General features: G+C 25.4%; 1 protein-coding gene across 4 annotated transcripts in view; it reads left to right on the top strand.

Moving 5' to 3' along the window:
* Nucleotides 1–18,702, top strand: part of LOC117168125 (tensin-3) — a 639,780-nt gene that overhangs the window by 275,769 nt on the left and 345,309 nt on the right. For all 4 annotated transcript variants that reach the window (XM_033353532.1, XM_033353537.1, XM_033353534.1 and 1 more), the window contains exons 2-3: nt 7,707–7,815; nt 8,488–8,525. In XM_033353532.1, coding sequence (XP_033209423.1) covers nt 7,707–7,815; nt 8,488–8,525 — 147 coding nt within the window. The remainder of the gene's footprint in view (nt 1–7,706; nt 7,816–8,487; nt 8,526–18,702) is intronic.

Here is an 18,702-nt window from a genome sequence, read left to right as displayed (position 1 = left end):
TATGCACATTTTCAAAAAAAGCGTCAAAATGTGAGTCATTATTTTTTCTTTCAATGTAGAATTAAATTTTTGTATCGCCTTCCTTATTTTTGAAAACGTGCGTTCAATAAAATATATTTATAAAAAATTCTAATTGTTAAAATTCGGGAATTTTCCAATTCGGATATTTTATAAATCGGCAATTTTCTGTCGGGAATTTTATTATACGGAAATTTTCTAACTCGGTAATATTATAAACTGACGGGAACTTTAATATTCGGAATTTTTTCAATTCGGTAATATTATAAACTGTCGTAAATTTTATCATTCGGGAATATTCCAATTCGGGAATTTGATAATTCTGAAATTTTATTATTCGGGAATTTTCCAATTCGGTATTTTTATTTTTCTGCAATTTTATTATTGGAGAATTTTACTTTTCGGCAATTTTCCAATTCAGTATTTTTATTTTTCGGTAATTTTATTATTCTTGTATTTTATTATTTGGGAATTTTCCGAATCGGTATTTTTATTTTTCCGCAATTTTATTAGTCGCGAATTTGATTATTCGGAAATTTTCTAATTTGGAAATTTTACTGTGTCGGAAATTTTATTTTTCGGGATTTTTCAGTCGTCCCAAACTTAAGAAGAATTAAAATTAGAGCAAGATCTGATAAAAATGTTAAATAAAATAAAGACTGTATATAAATATGCACATCGCTGTTGAACTTGACTAGGAAAAATTCTCAGCTCAAGGTGAGCACGACCTCGAACTCCGATCTTGACTCTTGAGTATCTTGATCTTGAAGAATGAAATTCAAGTTACGATTCAGTTGCATAAACCACGAACAGGGCGAGGCAGCACGATTGATCCTGCTGCCTGCGGAAGGATTAGGATTCATTAGTTAGGATACCTCGTGTCTTATTTATTGGGTTGGAAAAATAAATCCGTTTGGTTTTTTTTACCTGGATTTTTTTTTTGACTGGATAAAAACCGGGAATTTAATTTAAAAAACGGAAATTTATTTTAAAAACCGGAAATTTATTTCTGATCGCGGAAAAATTAAAATCTTAATTATTTTAATATCTTTTTTTTCAACTTAGAATAGTGATTTCTACTTTATCTGAGGTCGCAGATTTTTCAGATTATCTCAGTTCAATTAAATTATAATTTATTATTGAATTTTTATTACTTTCCAATATAAGAAAAATCTTTGGCAATTTTTCTCTTTGTGCGATTTTTTTACTGATTTAAGATCCTCGTCACGAATTTAGTTCAAAATTAAACTTTATGTTGCAAAATTAATATAATTTGTAGGAGATTTAATAATTGTGTTAGAAATTCAATGGTTTTTTTTTAATTCTTCTTTTTAGATTAAAAATTTAATTATTTGGTCGAATATTTTATTTCTTAGCTTGAAAATTTAACTATACTGCTGAAAATCGTTTCTTTTTTTAATTTGAAAATTAATTCTTTTTAATTAAAAATTTAAGTATTCCAGTTAAAGATTCTTCATTTTAGTTGAAAATCCATTCTTTGATTATAAATTTGCCTATTTTTTTGAATATTCTATTTTTTGTAAGTCTTATTTTTTTAATTGAAAATGTAAGTATTTTATTTTTGCTAGAAAATTAATATTTTTTAGTTAAAAATGAAACTGTTATTTCAAGGAAAATTCAAAATGCAACTACCTGGTAGATATTTGACCTACTTGTTAAAACTTAAGTTTTTAGTTTTTTGGTTTTAGTGGGAAATTCCTATTTTAGGTTAAAAATGTAATAATTTTCTTAAAAATTCGTGGTTTTTTTGTTGAAAATTCATTTTTGAAATTCCCATTTACCTATTTCAGTCTAAGATGCTACATTTTAGTAGAAAATTCATTTCCTTGATTAAAAAGAATTTCTTTTTTTGACAATAAAAATTTAAGAGCGTTATTTTCGTAAAAAGTGTATATTTTCGAGTTAAAAATTCAACTTTTTTTATGAAAAGTTATCTTTTTAATTGAAAATTCCACTGATAGGTTAATAATCCATGTATTATTTTTAACTTCGCCTATTTTGGTAGAAAATTAATCTTCTCGGTTGATAATTTATATTTTTGTTTAAAAATTCAGTTATTTGGTTAAAATGTAATATTCATGGAAAAACTAATCTTTTCGTTTAAAATTGTTCGTTTTTAGTTTGAGAATTCAAATCTCTGGTTAAAATATAATCTATTTTGTAGAAAATTCAACAATTTTTTGAACCAGATGGTTTTTTATTAAAAGTTCAGCGGTTTTGCTAAAATATCGTTTTTTTTTGTTTTTTTTTCTTTTTGGTAGAGTTGAACTTTTAACAGAAAATCTAAATATTCTATTTTTGATTGAATATGTACTTTTTTCTATGAATACTTAACTATTCGATTAAAAACTGATATATTTTACTTAGAAATTAAAATATTTCTTAAAAAATGTATGTGATTTGTGAAAAATTCGCTTTTTTGTATAAATTAAATCCTTATGGTTGAATATTCATTTTTTCGTATAAAATTCACCTTTTTAGTTAAAAATTCATTACGTTGGTTGAAAATTGATTCTTTCAACTCAAAATTTGGATGAAAATTGTTTTTTTTTTTAATTGAAAATTAAACTATGTTTTTAAAAATGTACTTATTTTTTTAAAAATCCTTTCTTTTTTTTGTAAAAATTATCTTTTTTCTGTAAGTTAATCTTCTTGTTTAAAAATTTTTCTTTTCGGTTAAAAATTCAACAAATACAGTTAAATATTTATTATAGTGGTTAAAGATTAATCTTTTATGTTGGAAATAATATTACATGGTTGAAAGTTAAACTTTTTGGTCGAAAAATTACTTTTTTGGTTGAGAGTTCATCATTTTAATTACAAATTCATTTATTTTGTTCAAGTGTAAGTTATTTTATTAAAAATTACTTTTTTCTTATGATAAAAAGGATTTTTTTACCAAAAATTTAACTGTTGAGTTGCAAATTTGTTTTTTTGTGTTTGTTGAAAATCATTATTTACTTAAACTGAAAATGTAAATATTCTCATTTCGGTTGCATATTCTATAATTCTTGCTAAAAAGTCATCTCTTTGGTTGAGCATTCATTTTTTGTTTGTAAAAATTTAATTATTGAATTTTTGTTTGAAAAATTATCTTTTTAGTTGAAAATTTATTTACTAGTTGTTCCAAAAGGCAACTATTCTAGTTAAAGATTCCTAATTTTAGTTGAAAATTCATCTTTCTAGTTTGATATTTAACTAGTCCAGTTAAAAATTTACAATTTTATTTGGAAAGTCATCATTTTATTTGAAAGTAAAATTATTTTTTTGGGGGGGGGGGAAGTAATCTTTTAACCTAAAATTAAACTTATTCCAATTGAATTTTCCATAGTTTTAGTTCAAATGCATGTTTTTGGTTAAAAATTAATTTTTGTAACATAAGATTTCATTATTAAATTTTGTTTAACAATTTATTTATTTAGTGCAAATTAATTTTTGTTATATCTAGATGTAGAATTTTTATTGAAAATTCTTATTTCCGAATTTTAAAACTTATTTTTCACAAAACACATAAAAAGAATTTAAAATAAAAACAAATTTAGAAGTTAAAAAAAAAAATGAAGAATCCTTATTTTAGAAAAAATTCTATTAGGTTAAAAGATATTTAGAAGTTTTGATGAGTTTAAAAATTTAACGATTTGTCTTTCGAATCAATAATTTGAAAAAATATTTAACAAGATTTCAAAATAAATTTTAATGCATAAATAACAATTGAATAATTATTAATTTTTGACAATTTAAAATGAAAAGAATTAACTTCTTGTTTAAAAAGTTTTAATTACAATAAATTGTAATCTAAGTTTTAATCCTTTTTATTGAAATTACTTCAAATTATATAATTTAAAAAAAATCTAATGAGCATTGAAAATTATAGCGTGGATTTTTTTAACCTTCGATCTGTACAATTTATGAAAGTTAGAATTTTTTTATTTTCCAGTTTACCGATATTTATTTTTAAATTGAAAAATTAAAAATTATTCTTTGTGTTCTGTCAAATAATTTTAAGGGTATATTTAAGAAGATTTAGAAATATTTCCAAATTTTTCAAAAAATGATCCGGAAGATTTTTAAACTTTATTTTAATTCTGCAGTATTTATAAAAAGTTTTAAAGAAAACTCGAATGATATAAAAAATTGTTTAGAACTTTAAAAATAATTAAAAAAATGATAACAAGTTTAAAAAGAGTCCATAAAATAAAAAAAAAATTATAAGGTTGTTGAAGATTTTGAAATCAATTTTTGACAGTTTTTAAGCATTTCGAAAGGCTGAGAAAGCAGAAATAAGTTTGACTAAAATTCATATATAAAAAATGTATATTATTATGTTTTACCGATTATTATTAAAGACTTATTATTTTTAGCAAGATTTGTAATAATTGAAAAATGAGAGGAAATATAACGTTGAAAATACGTAAAATTAATAAGGCATCTCATTTCCGTCAGTCAAAAATGGCATGTGTCCCAAATTGTCCCAAAGCCCTTCCAAAGTGAAAGATGGTTGTAAAGCTGACCATATGACGGACTGCCGTTTTGTTCTCGTCCCCCGTCGACTTCAGGAATGCTATAAAAACAGGAACCCCAAAGAGCACAAATTGTTAAAAGCGTTATTGTGAAGCTTCCCAGAAAAGTGCTTGAGTTTTTAACCAGCCTGCCTTTTTTATATTTACTTGAAATAATTTACTACATTGTCAAGGTGTTTATATCTGACCGGGAAATCGGAAAAACCAGGAATTTTCTTCACTGTAATAAATGGTGATTCCGAAACTGGGATTTTTCTCGCTAATTTACTAATATGAAAATTACAATTTGTTTTTATATTTTTTATTAAATTATTGTTCTTATTCTGAGTTAGGAGAGGACATTTAAAAAAAAATAACTTCTACTTGGAAGAGGGCATTTTCCGAAATAATTAAAACTCTGTTTTGGAACAGTAATTTAAAAAAAAATATTATTTCGATTTTGTTTCATGGGAGCTACTAAATAATTTATAATTATATGTTGGTGCAAGGGAACAAATAAAAAAAATTAAAGATTAAATGACAATTATATAGAAAAATTTAAAAGATTTAGACTTTAGAGCTAAAAGCTCGAAGTTTGATTTTCAGACTTTAGGAAATTTTATTTGTGACCTTTAAAATTGACGATTTTTCAATTATAATTAGTAAAATTTATCTATCTTTAAAATTGAAGAGATTCAATTGTACTTCCTCAAATCTTGAAAACAGAATAAATTAAAATCCTTCATTTTCAAAATTCAAAATTCAAAATTTTTCAATTTCAACTATTCAAAGTATTGCAGCGAAAATGTACAATAAAAAATAATGCAAATTTTAAGTTTTAAAATGAAAAATTTTGTAATTTTCATCAATAACATTTTAAATTTCTTCAGTTTAAAAGATTTCGAATAGAAAACTCGACCTTTTTTTAAAAGTTATCAAAAATAAAAACATTTATTTATACGTCTTCAAAATAGAAGATTTTTCAACTGTGCGTCTTCAAATCTTGAAAATTTAACAATATACAATTCTACATTTTCAAGATTTAAGAATTTTTAATAAAAACTCTTTTAAAAAATTCTGAACTTTGCATCGGAAATCTTTGAAATTAAAATGTTTAATTTAAAAATTGTAGAATATAAAATTATGTAAGTTGCAAGATTCGGAATTAAAATTTTTGAAATCTTTATGAATTACCTTCAAAATTTACTAAATTAAAAAAATGTAGAGTTTAAAAATTTACTTTTGTTTTTTAAATTCATGCAAAATTTAATAAATTTGATTTATAAATGTTCAAAATTGAAGTATTTAAATTTTTTTGAATTATATACCTTTAAAACATAAATCTATGAAGTTAAGTAATTTGGAATTCCATATTTTTAAAATTGAAGAATTTTTAATTAAAACACCTACAAATATTGCAAAACCTTAAATTGTAAATCTTTCAAATTTAAGAGTTTAAATTTTAAAAAATGTATAATATAAAATTATGCAAATTTCAATTCTTGATATTAAAAATTCTGTCATTTTTATGTTTTTAATTCGAAATTTCTTCAATGTGAAAGATTTATAAATAATAACTTCAAATTTGATCTTCAAAATTATTGCACTTTAAGAATAACAAAAAATTGAAATAAAAAAAGGACATTTTTTTTATTTCAACTAAAAGAAACTATTCTTTAACAAAATAGTTTAATACACAATCCAAATGATGATTTTTTAACAAACAAGATTATTTTTCTACTTAAATAGACGGATTTTCAACAAAATACAAAAAAATCCAATAAAGGATGGAATCGCTAAATTTTATATATAAGAAAAATTAATTTTATGTGAAAAAAAAACTAATTTTCAACAAAATAACTGATTTTTAAAATAAATAGTTCAATTTTTAACGAAATAGTATTCTTGCGCCACAGTAGTTGAAATTAAAATTTTGTAAAAAAAAACAACAACTAAAATTGAATTATTAACAAGATATCAAATTGTCGTCCAAATCAACTTCATACAAAAAAATAAATTATAAAAAAATTCCTTGATTTTTCAAATAAAAATAATAATTTTTTAGCAAAAAATGATATAGTTATATTTGTAGTTAAAAATGGTTTTCAATCGAAAATAAAAGGAAATTTGCACAAAATAGTTTAATTTTGTATAAAACAAATGAATATTTAATTTAAAAATTTTTTTAAATAAATTATTTAAACTTTTAAGCATTTTTTACCAAACACGATTACCTTATAACAAAATATTTAATACTTATATTATATAAATTTTTTCTGAAAATCGAACTATTTTGTGAAAAATTCATCTATTTTGTAGAAAATTGAACAGTTTTGTAGACTTTTTTTTTTAAATTCAAGCATATTTTTTAAAATTCATTTTTTGGTGAATATTAATTTTTTGTAACTGAAGGTTCTCATATTTTTTGGTAAAAAATGCATTTATTGGTTAAAAATGCATGTTTTTGGTTGACAATTCAATAATATTGTTAAAAAGAAATATAATTTCTTGAAAATTATACAATTTTGTTAAGAAGAATTTCTTTTAGGTTAAAAAAATTACTCTTCTGCTTTATAGAAAATTCAACAATTTGATGAAAGGGTCATTTTTTTGATGAAAATTCTTCATTTTAGTAGAAAATTGATCTCTTCCGTTTAAAATTCGTTTTTTTTTCGTTTAAAATTAACTTTTTATCTATAAAATGAATTATTCCATTTTTTTGTAGAAATTTGATTATTCTAGTCGACAATTCAACTACTTTCTTAAAAATTTAGCTTTTCGGTAGTTTATCGTCTAAGTGACATTTAAATTACATCAATTTTTTTTAATGAAGAAAAGTGTACACAATTTTATTAAAAGGATACTCATACCAGTATAAACTAGTTTTAACTTATTATTATTTGCTGTTCGATTAACGGTTATATAAAAAAACATTAATAGTTCGCATTTAAAAATAAGAAAAAATTAATTATATTAATTAATTAATTATTGATATTATTAATTATAATTTAAATCACTTAAAATAGCGTGAGATAATATTGGACGCTCCCTACTTATATTAGAAAACGTCTTATCGTGTTCGGCTTCTTTAATTTTGCGACACACTTTAAATAATCATTTTTAATTCTCATTAAAATAAAAATAACAATGACGTCTTTTGTTTTCTAGACTGAATTTGAACCTCAATGTCACGTCTTCAGAACTAAAAAACTACGAAAGCCAAGACCATGTCAACTGTGCCACCAAGCAGTGATAAAGCAGGCATCCTGCTGCCGAGGTATGTCGATAATGTCGTAACCTATCCTAAATTGAAAATTCCTAACTGGTCCCGACTAGCATGGTAATGATCAGTTGATAACATCATCCGCGGTCGGTACGCAAGGGAATCTACATTTCAGTTGTAGTGTAGTAGAAATCTTTTTTTTTTTTTTAATTAAAAAGTTAAAAATATTATACAATTAATTAATTTTATTTATTTATATAAATTTCTTCAATTTTATTGATTGATTTATATAAAGTTTTCCAATTTTATTTATTAATTTTTAATTATTTCACCCTCAGTTATGGCTGTAATGCATTTTTATTTTAAACTATTTTATTTAACAATACACTTTTATTGTAAAAATACATACCACAGGAAAAACGAAAGATAACACTTACCTTTATTCCGAGGTAAAAATTAGCTAAGACAAAAATTAAATTCAGAGGATAAATTTTACCCAAATATCGGTTAAAGTTTCTCTTGTTTTTCCATGACGACAGATATATTTTGAAAAACACGAAATTGTCTGAATAAAACTTACTCCTTCTAAAAAATTACCTTCAACAAATGTTATCCTTATTTTTTTTGTGATATTACAATTATTGGATAGAAGAAAAGATTTATTTTTAATTTTAGAAATATTTTGAAATTATGGCTTGGTAAATAATGAAATTTAATTTCTTACAGCGTGCAAATTCATCTGCCACAAATCCTGCGAGGAAAAGGTGCGTAAACTTTTATTTGTTTATAAATTTATATTTCTAATCGGAATGTTCTCGAACAAATCTTCACATATTCATAATAGAAAAAGACAAAAAAAAATCAAACAGACGAAATTCAGAAATCTTATAAAAATTGAAAAAAGTCATTAAAAAGATCAACAATTAATATTTTATTCAGAACTAGGTGACAGCAAAGCAAAACTTTCATCATTTTTTTAAAAGAAATTTGTTTCAGTTTAGAAATTAGAAATTTTATCAAAATCATAATTTTAGTCAATAATTCATCCCTTAGATTATAAATCTTACTATTCTTGGTTGAGAATTCATGTTTTTGAGTTACAAATTTTATTATTCAGTTAAAAATTTTTATTAGGTGGTTTAAAATTCAACAATGTTTATTCTATTTGGAACAAAATTCAACAGTTTTGTCGAAAATTCGATTTTTTCTTGAAATTTCAAAAATTTTGCTTAATTATTTTTCTTTCTTAGCTAAAAACTGTTTTTTAGTTAAAAATTCAAATTTTCTGTTTATGATTTATAATGAAAATCTTGTTTGTTTTAAATATCAACTATGTTAAATTTTACATTAAGAATGAACTTTTTTCGTTAAAAATTAATCTATTATAAATATATATATAAATATATATATATATATAAATCTATATATAAAAATTGATCTAATTTAGTTGAAAATTTATACATTTTATTGAAAGTTTGCTTTTCTTAAAATAATTTTTTTAGTTGAGATTTGATCTTTTTGTTATATATTGATCTTTTTCAGTTGAAAATTAAATTATTTTGTTTGAAAATTCAACGAATTTTTTAAGAATTAATTTATTCAGTTGAAACTATTTGATGGATAATTTCTCGTTTTCAGTTGAAAATTCCTTTTTTTATGCTTGAACTTTTTTGGTAGAAAATTAAAGTTCTTGTTTAAAAATTAATCTTTTAAATTGAAAATTAAAAATTCGTCTTTGATTCAAAATTGATTTCTTGTTTTTTCAAAGACTGGTTTTTTAATGAAAATGTAAATCTGCCGTCCTTAGTTGTAATTTTTCTTTTTTTAGTTGAAAATTGATTTATTTTGTTGAAGATTCGTCTTTTTTGGTAGAAAATTATCTTCTCGTTTCAAAATTCATCTTTTTATATGCAAATTTAGTAAATTGGTTAAAAGCTGTTTTTGTTTTGTTTTAATAATTCATTCTACTATTGAAAAATTCTGCTATTTTATTAAAAATTAGATTTTTTGTTAAAAATTAATTTTTTAAACTCAAAATTGAAATTTTAAATTTTTAGTTCAAAATTTATATTTTTTAGTTAAAGATTGAACTAGTTGGTTGATAATTTATCTCTTTGAGTTGAAGCTTCCTTTATTTTGTTGGTGATTTAATTTTTATGGAAACAAATTGTTGTTTTTGGTTGAAACTTAACCTTTTTAATTAAAAATATAATTACTTTGTTGAAAGTTGAACTTCTCTGTTAAAAATTAATTTTATTGATTAGGATTTATGATTTTAGTTGGAAATTTATCTCTTTGGTTGAAAATTGTTCCTTTTTAGTTGAAAATTCATGCATTTATTTGAAGATTTGTAATTTTTGGTCAAAAATTAATCTACTGATTTGTAATTTTCAACTTTTTAAATGCAAATTTAACCAATTAGTTGTTAATGGCATTCCTATGAGAAAAATGAATTTTTTTGTTTAAAAATTTTACTGTTTTCATAAAAATGACTTTTTTGTTGTTGTTGAAAATCAATCTTTTCAACTAAAAATTTAAATATTCAATTTTTGGTTTCAAAGTTCTTTTTTCGGGGATTGAACTATTTGGGTGATAATTTCTCGTTTTTGGTTAAAAAATCTAGTATTTTATATGATTTGACTCTTCTTAATGAAAATTAATGTTTTCGATTCAAAATTAATCTTTTTAATTAAAAATTGAAAATTCGTCTTTGATTGAAAATTCGTTTCTTTTTTTTTTTAAACAATAATTTTTTAATGAAAATTTAATTCTGCCATATTTAGTTGAACATTTTTCTATTTTAGTTGAAAATTCATTAATTTTGTTGAAGATTTATCTTTTTCGGTAAAAAATAATAATTATTCATTCTTTTGTTTAAAAATTCTACTGTTTTATTGAAAATTAGATTTTTCTGTAGAAAAATAAACTTTTTTTACTAAAAATTTAATTATTCAATTTTAAGTTCTTTTTATTTGCTAAATATGAATTATTTAACGAAAATTTAATGGCTTTAGTTTTGGTTGGTCAAAAATGATTATTTATTGGTCAATGATTCATTACTTTATTTCAAAAAATTTATTTTTAGTTGAAAATATAACTATTCTCTTGAAAATTAGTTTTTTGTAGTTGGAAATTATTTTTTTAAAGAAAAATTTAACTCTTTTATTTTTTATTGAAAATTGATCTTTTTTGGTTGAGAATTCAACTATTTTGTCGAAGATTAATCTGCTTTAGTTTAATATTCCACTATTTCATAAAAATTCATGTATTATTTGGAAAATTCAAATTATTCTAAAATATGTGGAGTTGATCTTGGAATATTTAAAATTTTTCAGAAGTGTAAATCTTAACTAGTTAAATCTAAGAAAACACTGTTAGAATAAAAATTCAAGAGCTAAGCAGAATTATAGCCTCACATAAGAAAATTTGAATTTTTATTCAATCCTCAAATTCAAAATTAGCTAAACGAATCCTTGTTTTAGAAATGTATTGTCATGCCTAGCCTAGGACTCGCAATTCTCAATAAAAAGTAAAACAACTCTCACTTGATGAATATTAATAATGTTGTGAAAAAATTATAATGTTATGGTCTAAACATTATTTTATCTATGCAATAAATAATGATCAATTGTCTACAAAAAAACTTAACGGTATTAGCTAATGGAATAACTCAACTATCCCGGTTTTCCACAATTTATTTTTCCGCTCTAAAATATTAAAAACAGGCCTATGTCTTCAAGACGTCTTTAGGACATCTTTAGGATATTAGACGTCTTAGAGACCTTGATTGTGTTGACATAGGACGTCCTAGGAACGTCCCAAGGGCGTTATTTTGATGCCTCGAGAATGTCCTATGCCTTTAAAACTTCTTTCATCTTTGGGAAATCTTCAGGATATTAGACGCCTTGGAGACGTTGATTGAGCTAACATAGGACGTCCTAGAAACATCCTAAGGACGTTATTTTGATGCCTCAAGAATGTCCTAACCCTTCAAGACGTATTTCGTCTTTAGGACATCTTCAGGCCATTAGACGTCTTAGAAACGTTGATTGTGCCGACATAGGACGTTCTTCGGATTTTTGTGGTTTTGTTCCTGATGGGTTAAAGCCCATAACAATTTAAAAGATTTCTGAGTAATAATAAATAAATGGATGAAAAAAAGAAAAAATAAGTTGCAGTCACTGAACATCTGTTTTACACATTCTTTCACGCTCTTTTAGTTGAAGAAACTCCCAGACCATGTCGAGATACTTTTCATTCCTAATGCTACTCCTGGCAGACAATATTCTTATCATCACGGCATGAAACCTTAACCATGTGGTCGGCTGAGATCGTTTACTGAAGGTGATCTCTAAAGAGCAATCTCGGAATTACTCTTCTTCATTTTCACCAGAGAACACTGACCCAAACGATGCACAGTTGGCATTTCTTGAATGTACAACGGAAAATCAGTCAATAATTTACTAACCAAACCTAGTGAGAAAGTTGTGTGTACAGGAAGACTTCATCGTGAATCTTGATTTGAGGTGATCGGACATAATTTTCTACCAAGCCTTGTTTACACGATGATTAAGTTGTTAAGAGGCGTATCTCAATATATAAACATTACTAACATTACGAACATTATCAACATTACCAATAGGAATCGATTCTCGCTTTCTTGGTAAGTTGTATTCTACACTTTTTACATGGTGTAGTGTGAATGTGTGTGCAATGGTGTGGGTTCAGTCACCGGTTCTCTGCACCCTGGAGTTCCACGTACAAACACATTCTTCTGAACACACACAATTGTCAGGTTTGCTTGACCAGCAAGCAAGTTCTTCAGACATGAAGTAAATTTTGTTCACACCGAGAAGAACGTCAACCGTTTAATCCAAAAGTCATTTTTTACACAATCGGAACAGGATTCCTCATTTTTAAGTTCTGCAAACTGGTCTTCAAGATTCATTACAAGTGAAGACGTTAGAATGACAACTGGATAAGGATCATTTGAAGCTGACAGCACGTGTAGGTTATTTTAAATGAAACAATGTACCAAAACCTTGTGTTGCGAATGTGAAGGAGTAAGAGAAGAAGAAAGAGGAGGAGGAGGAGGAGGAGGAAAAAGAGTAGGATGAAGATCAGAAGGAGGAGGAGGAAGCCAAAAAACCGAGAACAAGACATTTCCATAAGAATACCATTTTTTAACATAATACATAGATTTTCAATAAAACAATTAAATTTTCCACTACAAAATATAACTTAACAATAAAGAAAAGAATAGTTAGATTTTCAGTTACGGAAATACTTTAAAAAAAAGAATTTTCAACCACAAGCATGAATTTTGAACTAAATAATAAAATTTTCCAGTAAAAAGTATCAATGAGAAATGAAAGATGAAATAGTTAAATTTTCAGTTAATAAAATAATTTACAATAAACAAAAGAACGAATTTTCGAATGGAGAAGGATTGTTTAAAGTTGGCACCATCAAATCATTATTTTAACACGTAAAAAAGAGCCAACCACTTGTGTTGAGGAGGTGTAGGAGAAAGAGAAGAAGGAGGAAGAGGAGGAGGAGCAGGAGGGAGCCAAAAAAGCCAGGAAGATAAATTTTTCATTAAAAGAAATACAATTTTTTTAAGTACATAAATTTTCAACCAAATAATTAAATTATCCATTTAAAAGTATAACTTGACAATAAGAAATGAAATAGGTAAGTTTTGAGCTGTGAAAATAATTTACAACTAAAAAAATAATGAATTTTCGACTGGATAAGAATCATTTGAAGTTGGCACCGGGAAAGCGTTATTGTAACTGTAACGAAGTGGCAAACTCTTCTTTTAAGAATTAGGTGAGGGAGAAGTAGGAGGAAGAGGAGGAGGAGGAGGAGGACAGGAAGCCAAAAAAAGCCAAGAAGATGAATTTTCTAATAAAAAACCATCTATTAACAAAATACATGAATTTTCAACCAAATAGTTCAATTTTCCCTTAAAAAATACATCTTAACAATTAAAAATGGAATAATTGAATTCTCACTTATTAAAACGATTTTCAACCAAAAAAAGAACGAATTTTCAACCAAGAGATGAATTTTCAAGTTTGGAAATTTATTTTCTACATAAAGTGACGATTTTTTAATAAAAAGCATAAAAGTCCCAAAATAGTTGAATTTTCAGCAAAATAGTTAAGTTTTCAAGCAAAAATATTAATTTTCAACGAATAGATTAAAAAATTAAGAAATACGTTTAACTTTCAACCAAATATTTCAAATTTTTACTAAAAAATGTAACTTAACAGCAAAAGATGGGATAGTTAAGTTTTTCATTATTAAAATAATTTTTAACTACAAAGATGAATTTTTAAGCAAGGAAAATTTATTTCTACAAAAACTGACGATTTTTCAGTAAAAAATATCAATTTCTCAATGAACAGTCCAATTTTCAGCAAAATAGTTTCGCTTTTCAAGCAAAAATATTAATTTTCAACCAAAAAATTTTTTTGTAAAGAAATTCGTTAAACTGTCCACCAAATAGTTGAGCTTTTCACTAAAAAATATGACTTCACAATAGAAAATGGAATATTTAATTTTCAGTTAATGAAATAAGGTTCAATCAAAAAATAATATAATTTCAACGAAAAATATGCATTTTCAAGCAAGAAAATTAATTTTCTACAAAAAACGACAATTTTTTAATAAAATACTTCAATTTTCAATTAAAAGGTTTAATTTTCAGCACAATAGTTCAATTTTCAAATGAAAATATGAAAATTCGACTATATCTATGGAGAAAGATGTATTTTTTTAATTTTTTGTTGTTAAAATGTTTGATATTTTATTAAAAATTCATTGTTTTGTCTTATAAATAATTGTTATAAATTACAGATTTAACCGTTTCTTTTTTGGTTAAAAATCCAGGTGGTTCATTGAAGATTGGCATTATGCCGTAGAAAATTAATCTTATTGTTTAAAAATACATTTTTTTAGTTAAAAATGCAATAATATTGTTAAAAGTTATTCTTTTTGGTTAGAAAGTCAACTGTTTTTTTTTCTTCAAATATCCCTTTTTGTTGACTTTTATGGTTTTTTATTTTAAATTAAAATGTGTTTTCTACTTTATAGAAAATTCAACGATTTAGTGTAAAAGTGATCATTTTATGATTTAAGATGCATCTATTCGGTTGAAAATTCAGCTAATTTGTTTAAAAATGGTTGTTTTTTTGTAGTAAATAGTTTTAAACTGTAAATAGTAAAATAGTAAATGATTGTAAATATTCGACTGCTAATTCAACTATTTCAGTTAAGGATTCATCATTCTAGTTGAAACTTCATATTTTCGCTTCAGAATTCGTTTTCTTCTCTTAAAATTTCATTTTTCCACCAAGATTTGAACTATTCCATTTTCATTGGGCAATTCACCTTTTTAAAATTAAATTTAATCTGCTTCGATAAATTAAATTAAAAAAAAAAAGATCTTCGCCCCGCTGGGAATCAAACCACAGAAATTCCCACGGATGGTCGGGCGCTTTCCCCTTAAGCTACTAGAGAGATCAAAACAGAATAACAGAATGGAAGATCTTTTTTTAGAAAAAAATTAATTTAAAAAATTTATCATTCATAGTTCTATTAAGTCTAAAAAGTCGTTAAGAATTTATGTTATACTCAAAAGATAATACAGAATTCTTTAAAAATTTAACTTGTAACATCTAAAAAAATCATGCCTGTATTTCTGAAAAAGGATTCTTCTTTCGATCTCTTTAGTAGCTCTTTAGTGTGGTTCGATCCCCAGTGGAGCGAAGGAGAAGATCTTTTTTCAGAAAAACTTTTATTTCCATAATGTTTAATTCATAGATCCATCTAGTCTGAAAAGACGTTAAGAGTTTCTGTTATTCTCTGATAAAGATTTAAGACAATCCTCAGAGACTATTATTTATCTCAAAGATTGTCCTAAACCTTTTAATAAACTTCCTACGAAATCTGAATACATGGGCCATCCTGAAGCCTTAAGATAGCCAAGTTAAGTTGCAACAACTATTTTTTGCAGTAAAAAATATTCCAAGAAAAACATCCTTCGGCAATTTTGAAATTCGTGTCAGGCAACAGTCTTTCGTGGAGCCGCTGACGAACGATGATGCAATTCGCTACATGCAGAATGTAGCGCCGCCACAGGGTATATATGAAAATTTACAAGCGGCGAATACAAAAGTTGGGGTGAAGTTTCGCATCTCCTTGAACCCACGGCATGCACACAAGTACTTTATACTCTCACTGAAGCTGCACTTATGTATGTTGGCTTAGCTCGTCCGATGGGTGCACAAAGAACCAAGCTGGATGGTAAGGTCTCGATGAGATCAGTCTCAAACTCTAAACTCCGGAGATCCATTAGAGTCTGTTGAGAACCCCTGTTCCACGAATCGAGTCAACGATAATCGGCCTAACTCGAATTTCACGATTAGCAGAAGGTAGATCCTCAGGTTGTAGGACTTAGAATTATTGGCTGTGGATGCAACAGGCAACGGAAGTCAGTTTTGTCTGATAAGGATCACAACCTGGAATTAGATGACCCCTTTCTACTTCGTGCTACAAATTCTGTTTTGGTATCGAGCTGAACTCTTTCAGTATAAACTCAGGTAGTCTTGGCAATACCGGGGTCTTATCTACATTCAACTGTAAACATCTTAAACTACAAACAGTTAGCTACATTTGCGAAGAAATAGCGATAAAGTACGATTAGACATTGCACCGTTGTCTTGAATCCAGACCCAGTGGGTACAAAACCATGAAAATCCGAATGACGTACTTGGTTCGTTCCTAGGACGTCCTATGTCGGCACAATCAACGTCTGTCAGACGACCAATGTCTTACAGGTGTCTTAAAGACATAGGACGATCTTGGGACATCAAAAGAAAGTCCTCGGGGGGTTACTAGGACGTCCTATGTCGGCACAACCAATTTTCTCCATTGGGGAGTTGCGTTCAGTATTTTTAATATGGAAAATGCCTTTTATCTCTTTAAGTTCTTGCGAATTTTATATTTTGCGTGAGAATGCACGTAGATTCGTATCAGATGTTGCTGATGTGATTACTATGATTGATAACGTACATTACTCAGATAGTGCTCCAGCAAAGTTGATTTTATTTTTCTCCTTTTATTTGAGACGTATTGATCTATTGCAGCGATTGGATGTGGAATGTTGTGAACTTCTGCTAAGAAATGCACAATCCAACTGATTCATCCATGTAAGCATTCTTGACGTATCTTTCTGAAGAAAACTTTTCCAAAATTTGCAACTTGAGTTACATTAATTTTATAAATAAATAAGGAATCATTTTTAACATTATTGACACTACGTTAGTATCTCCTGGTTTAATTGAATGATGCAAATCTGATACAAAAGATTTTTTAGAGTCAATTATAAAAAATGTAAAGCTTTTGTATATTGGAAACGATTTTAATTAACAATTATAATTACATAACAAATTATTATTATGATCATAATTATTATTATTATTAAATAATTCTTACGCAGAAATTACGCGAGCTATGGTTTTCTAACGTGTATTGGCCAAATTCATCTTGTGAGTAAATTACTTATAATAATTTATTTATGTCATTTTAAAGATTCTAGGTAATTAAATAATCTAGCTTAGATCCTGAGCAATATTAATAATAAGCGTCTATCTTTTTTAACAAAATGATTGAATCTTTACCTGAAAAATATCAATTCAAAACAAAAAAGGAGAAAACATTCTCAAATAGTAGCTTAGGGGCTAAAAGACCTAGATGGTATTTTTTCACAATTTTTAAAAACAATATTTAAAAAATCTTATTCTAGGCTAGAAGACAAAAAAATTCACATTTAAATTACTAATACATTTACCGGTTCAAAAAGCCTAACATCAGGAATAAAAAATAAGCAAAAATGGAATAGTTTGATTGTCAGTTAAAAAAATTAATTTTTTTACACAAAACATATTTTTAAACAAAATAGTTGAATTATGAAATAAAATTTTTTTTAAGCAAATAGTTGAATTTGTAACCAGGAGTGGAATATTTAAATTTTAAGAGAAAAAATGTATTGAATTTTAAAGGAAAAAGCTGAGCTTTTAACTAAAATGATAGATTTTCGGTCAAAAAAAAAAATATATAATGGCTCAACCAGAGAAAATTCTTATTTAAGATTAAAAATTGTTCCACATGTTTATTATAAACTTTGAAAATTTTGTGGAAATAACATTTTTTTTAAATTCCTAATTGATTATTGAAAATCTAAATGCTCGTAAAAAATCGCCTTTTTGGCTGAAATCAATTGTTTTTTACTTAAATTAAAAAAAATCTATTTAAATATCTAATATTATATTTTTCGTTAAGAATATATTTTTTGTCGTTAAAAATTCGCCTATTTTATGTAAAATTACTTCTCCTGATTCAAAATTCATCTCTTTGGTTCAAAATTTTCTTTGAATGGACGATCAAATATTACATTTTTTATTAAAAACTAATACTTTTAGTGGAAAGTTAAACTACTTATAGCTAAATTTTTTTCTGTTTAACATTAATGTTTTCAGGGAAAATTTAACTTTTTTTTGGTTGAAATTTCGACTCTTTAGTTAAACATTTCTCATTTTTAGTTAAAAATTCAATTATTTCGTTCAGAATTAACCTAAAGCGCCGAAAGTTGAATATATTTGATAAAAATTCATTTCTTCGGTCGACAATTTTAAATTTGGTTTAAAAATAGCTTTTTTTGTTCCAAATTAATTTGTTATGCTAAAACTATTCAATTTTTGGCTTAAAATTAGGATTTTTCAGTTATATTTTCCTCTTTGTTCAAGATTCATCTTTTTTTGTAAAAAATTAATGTTCTTGTTTGAAATTTAATCCTTTCTGGTTAACTATTCACACGATTAGACAAAATTTGTATTTCTATGATAAAATTAATCATCTTATTTAAAAAATGAG

Source organism: Belonocnema kinseyi, chromosome 2 (assembly GCF_010883055.1).
Source record: "Belonocnema kinseyi isolate 2016_QV_RU_SX_M_011 chromosome 2, B_treatae_v1, whole genome shotgun sequence".
NCBI lineage: Eukaryota > Metazoa > Arthropoda > Insecta > Hymenoptera > Cynipidae > Belonocnema > Belonocnema kinseyi.
Note: the sequence above shows the minus strand (reverse complement) of the source record. Positions and strands in the feature narration are given on the sequence as shown.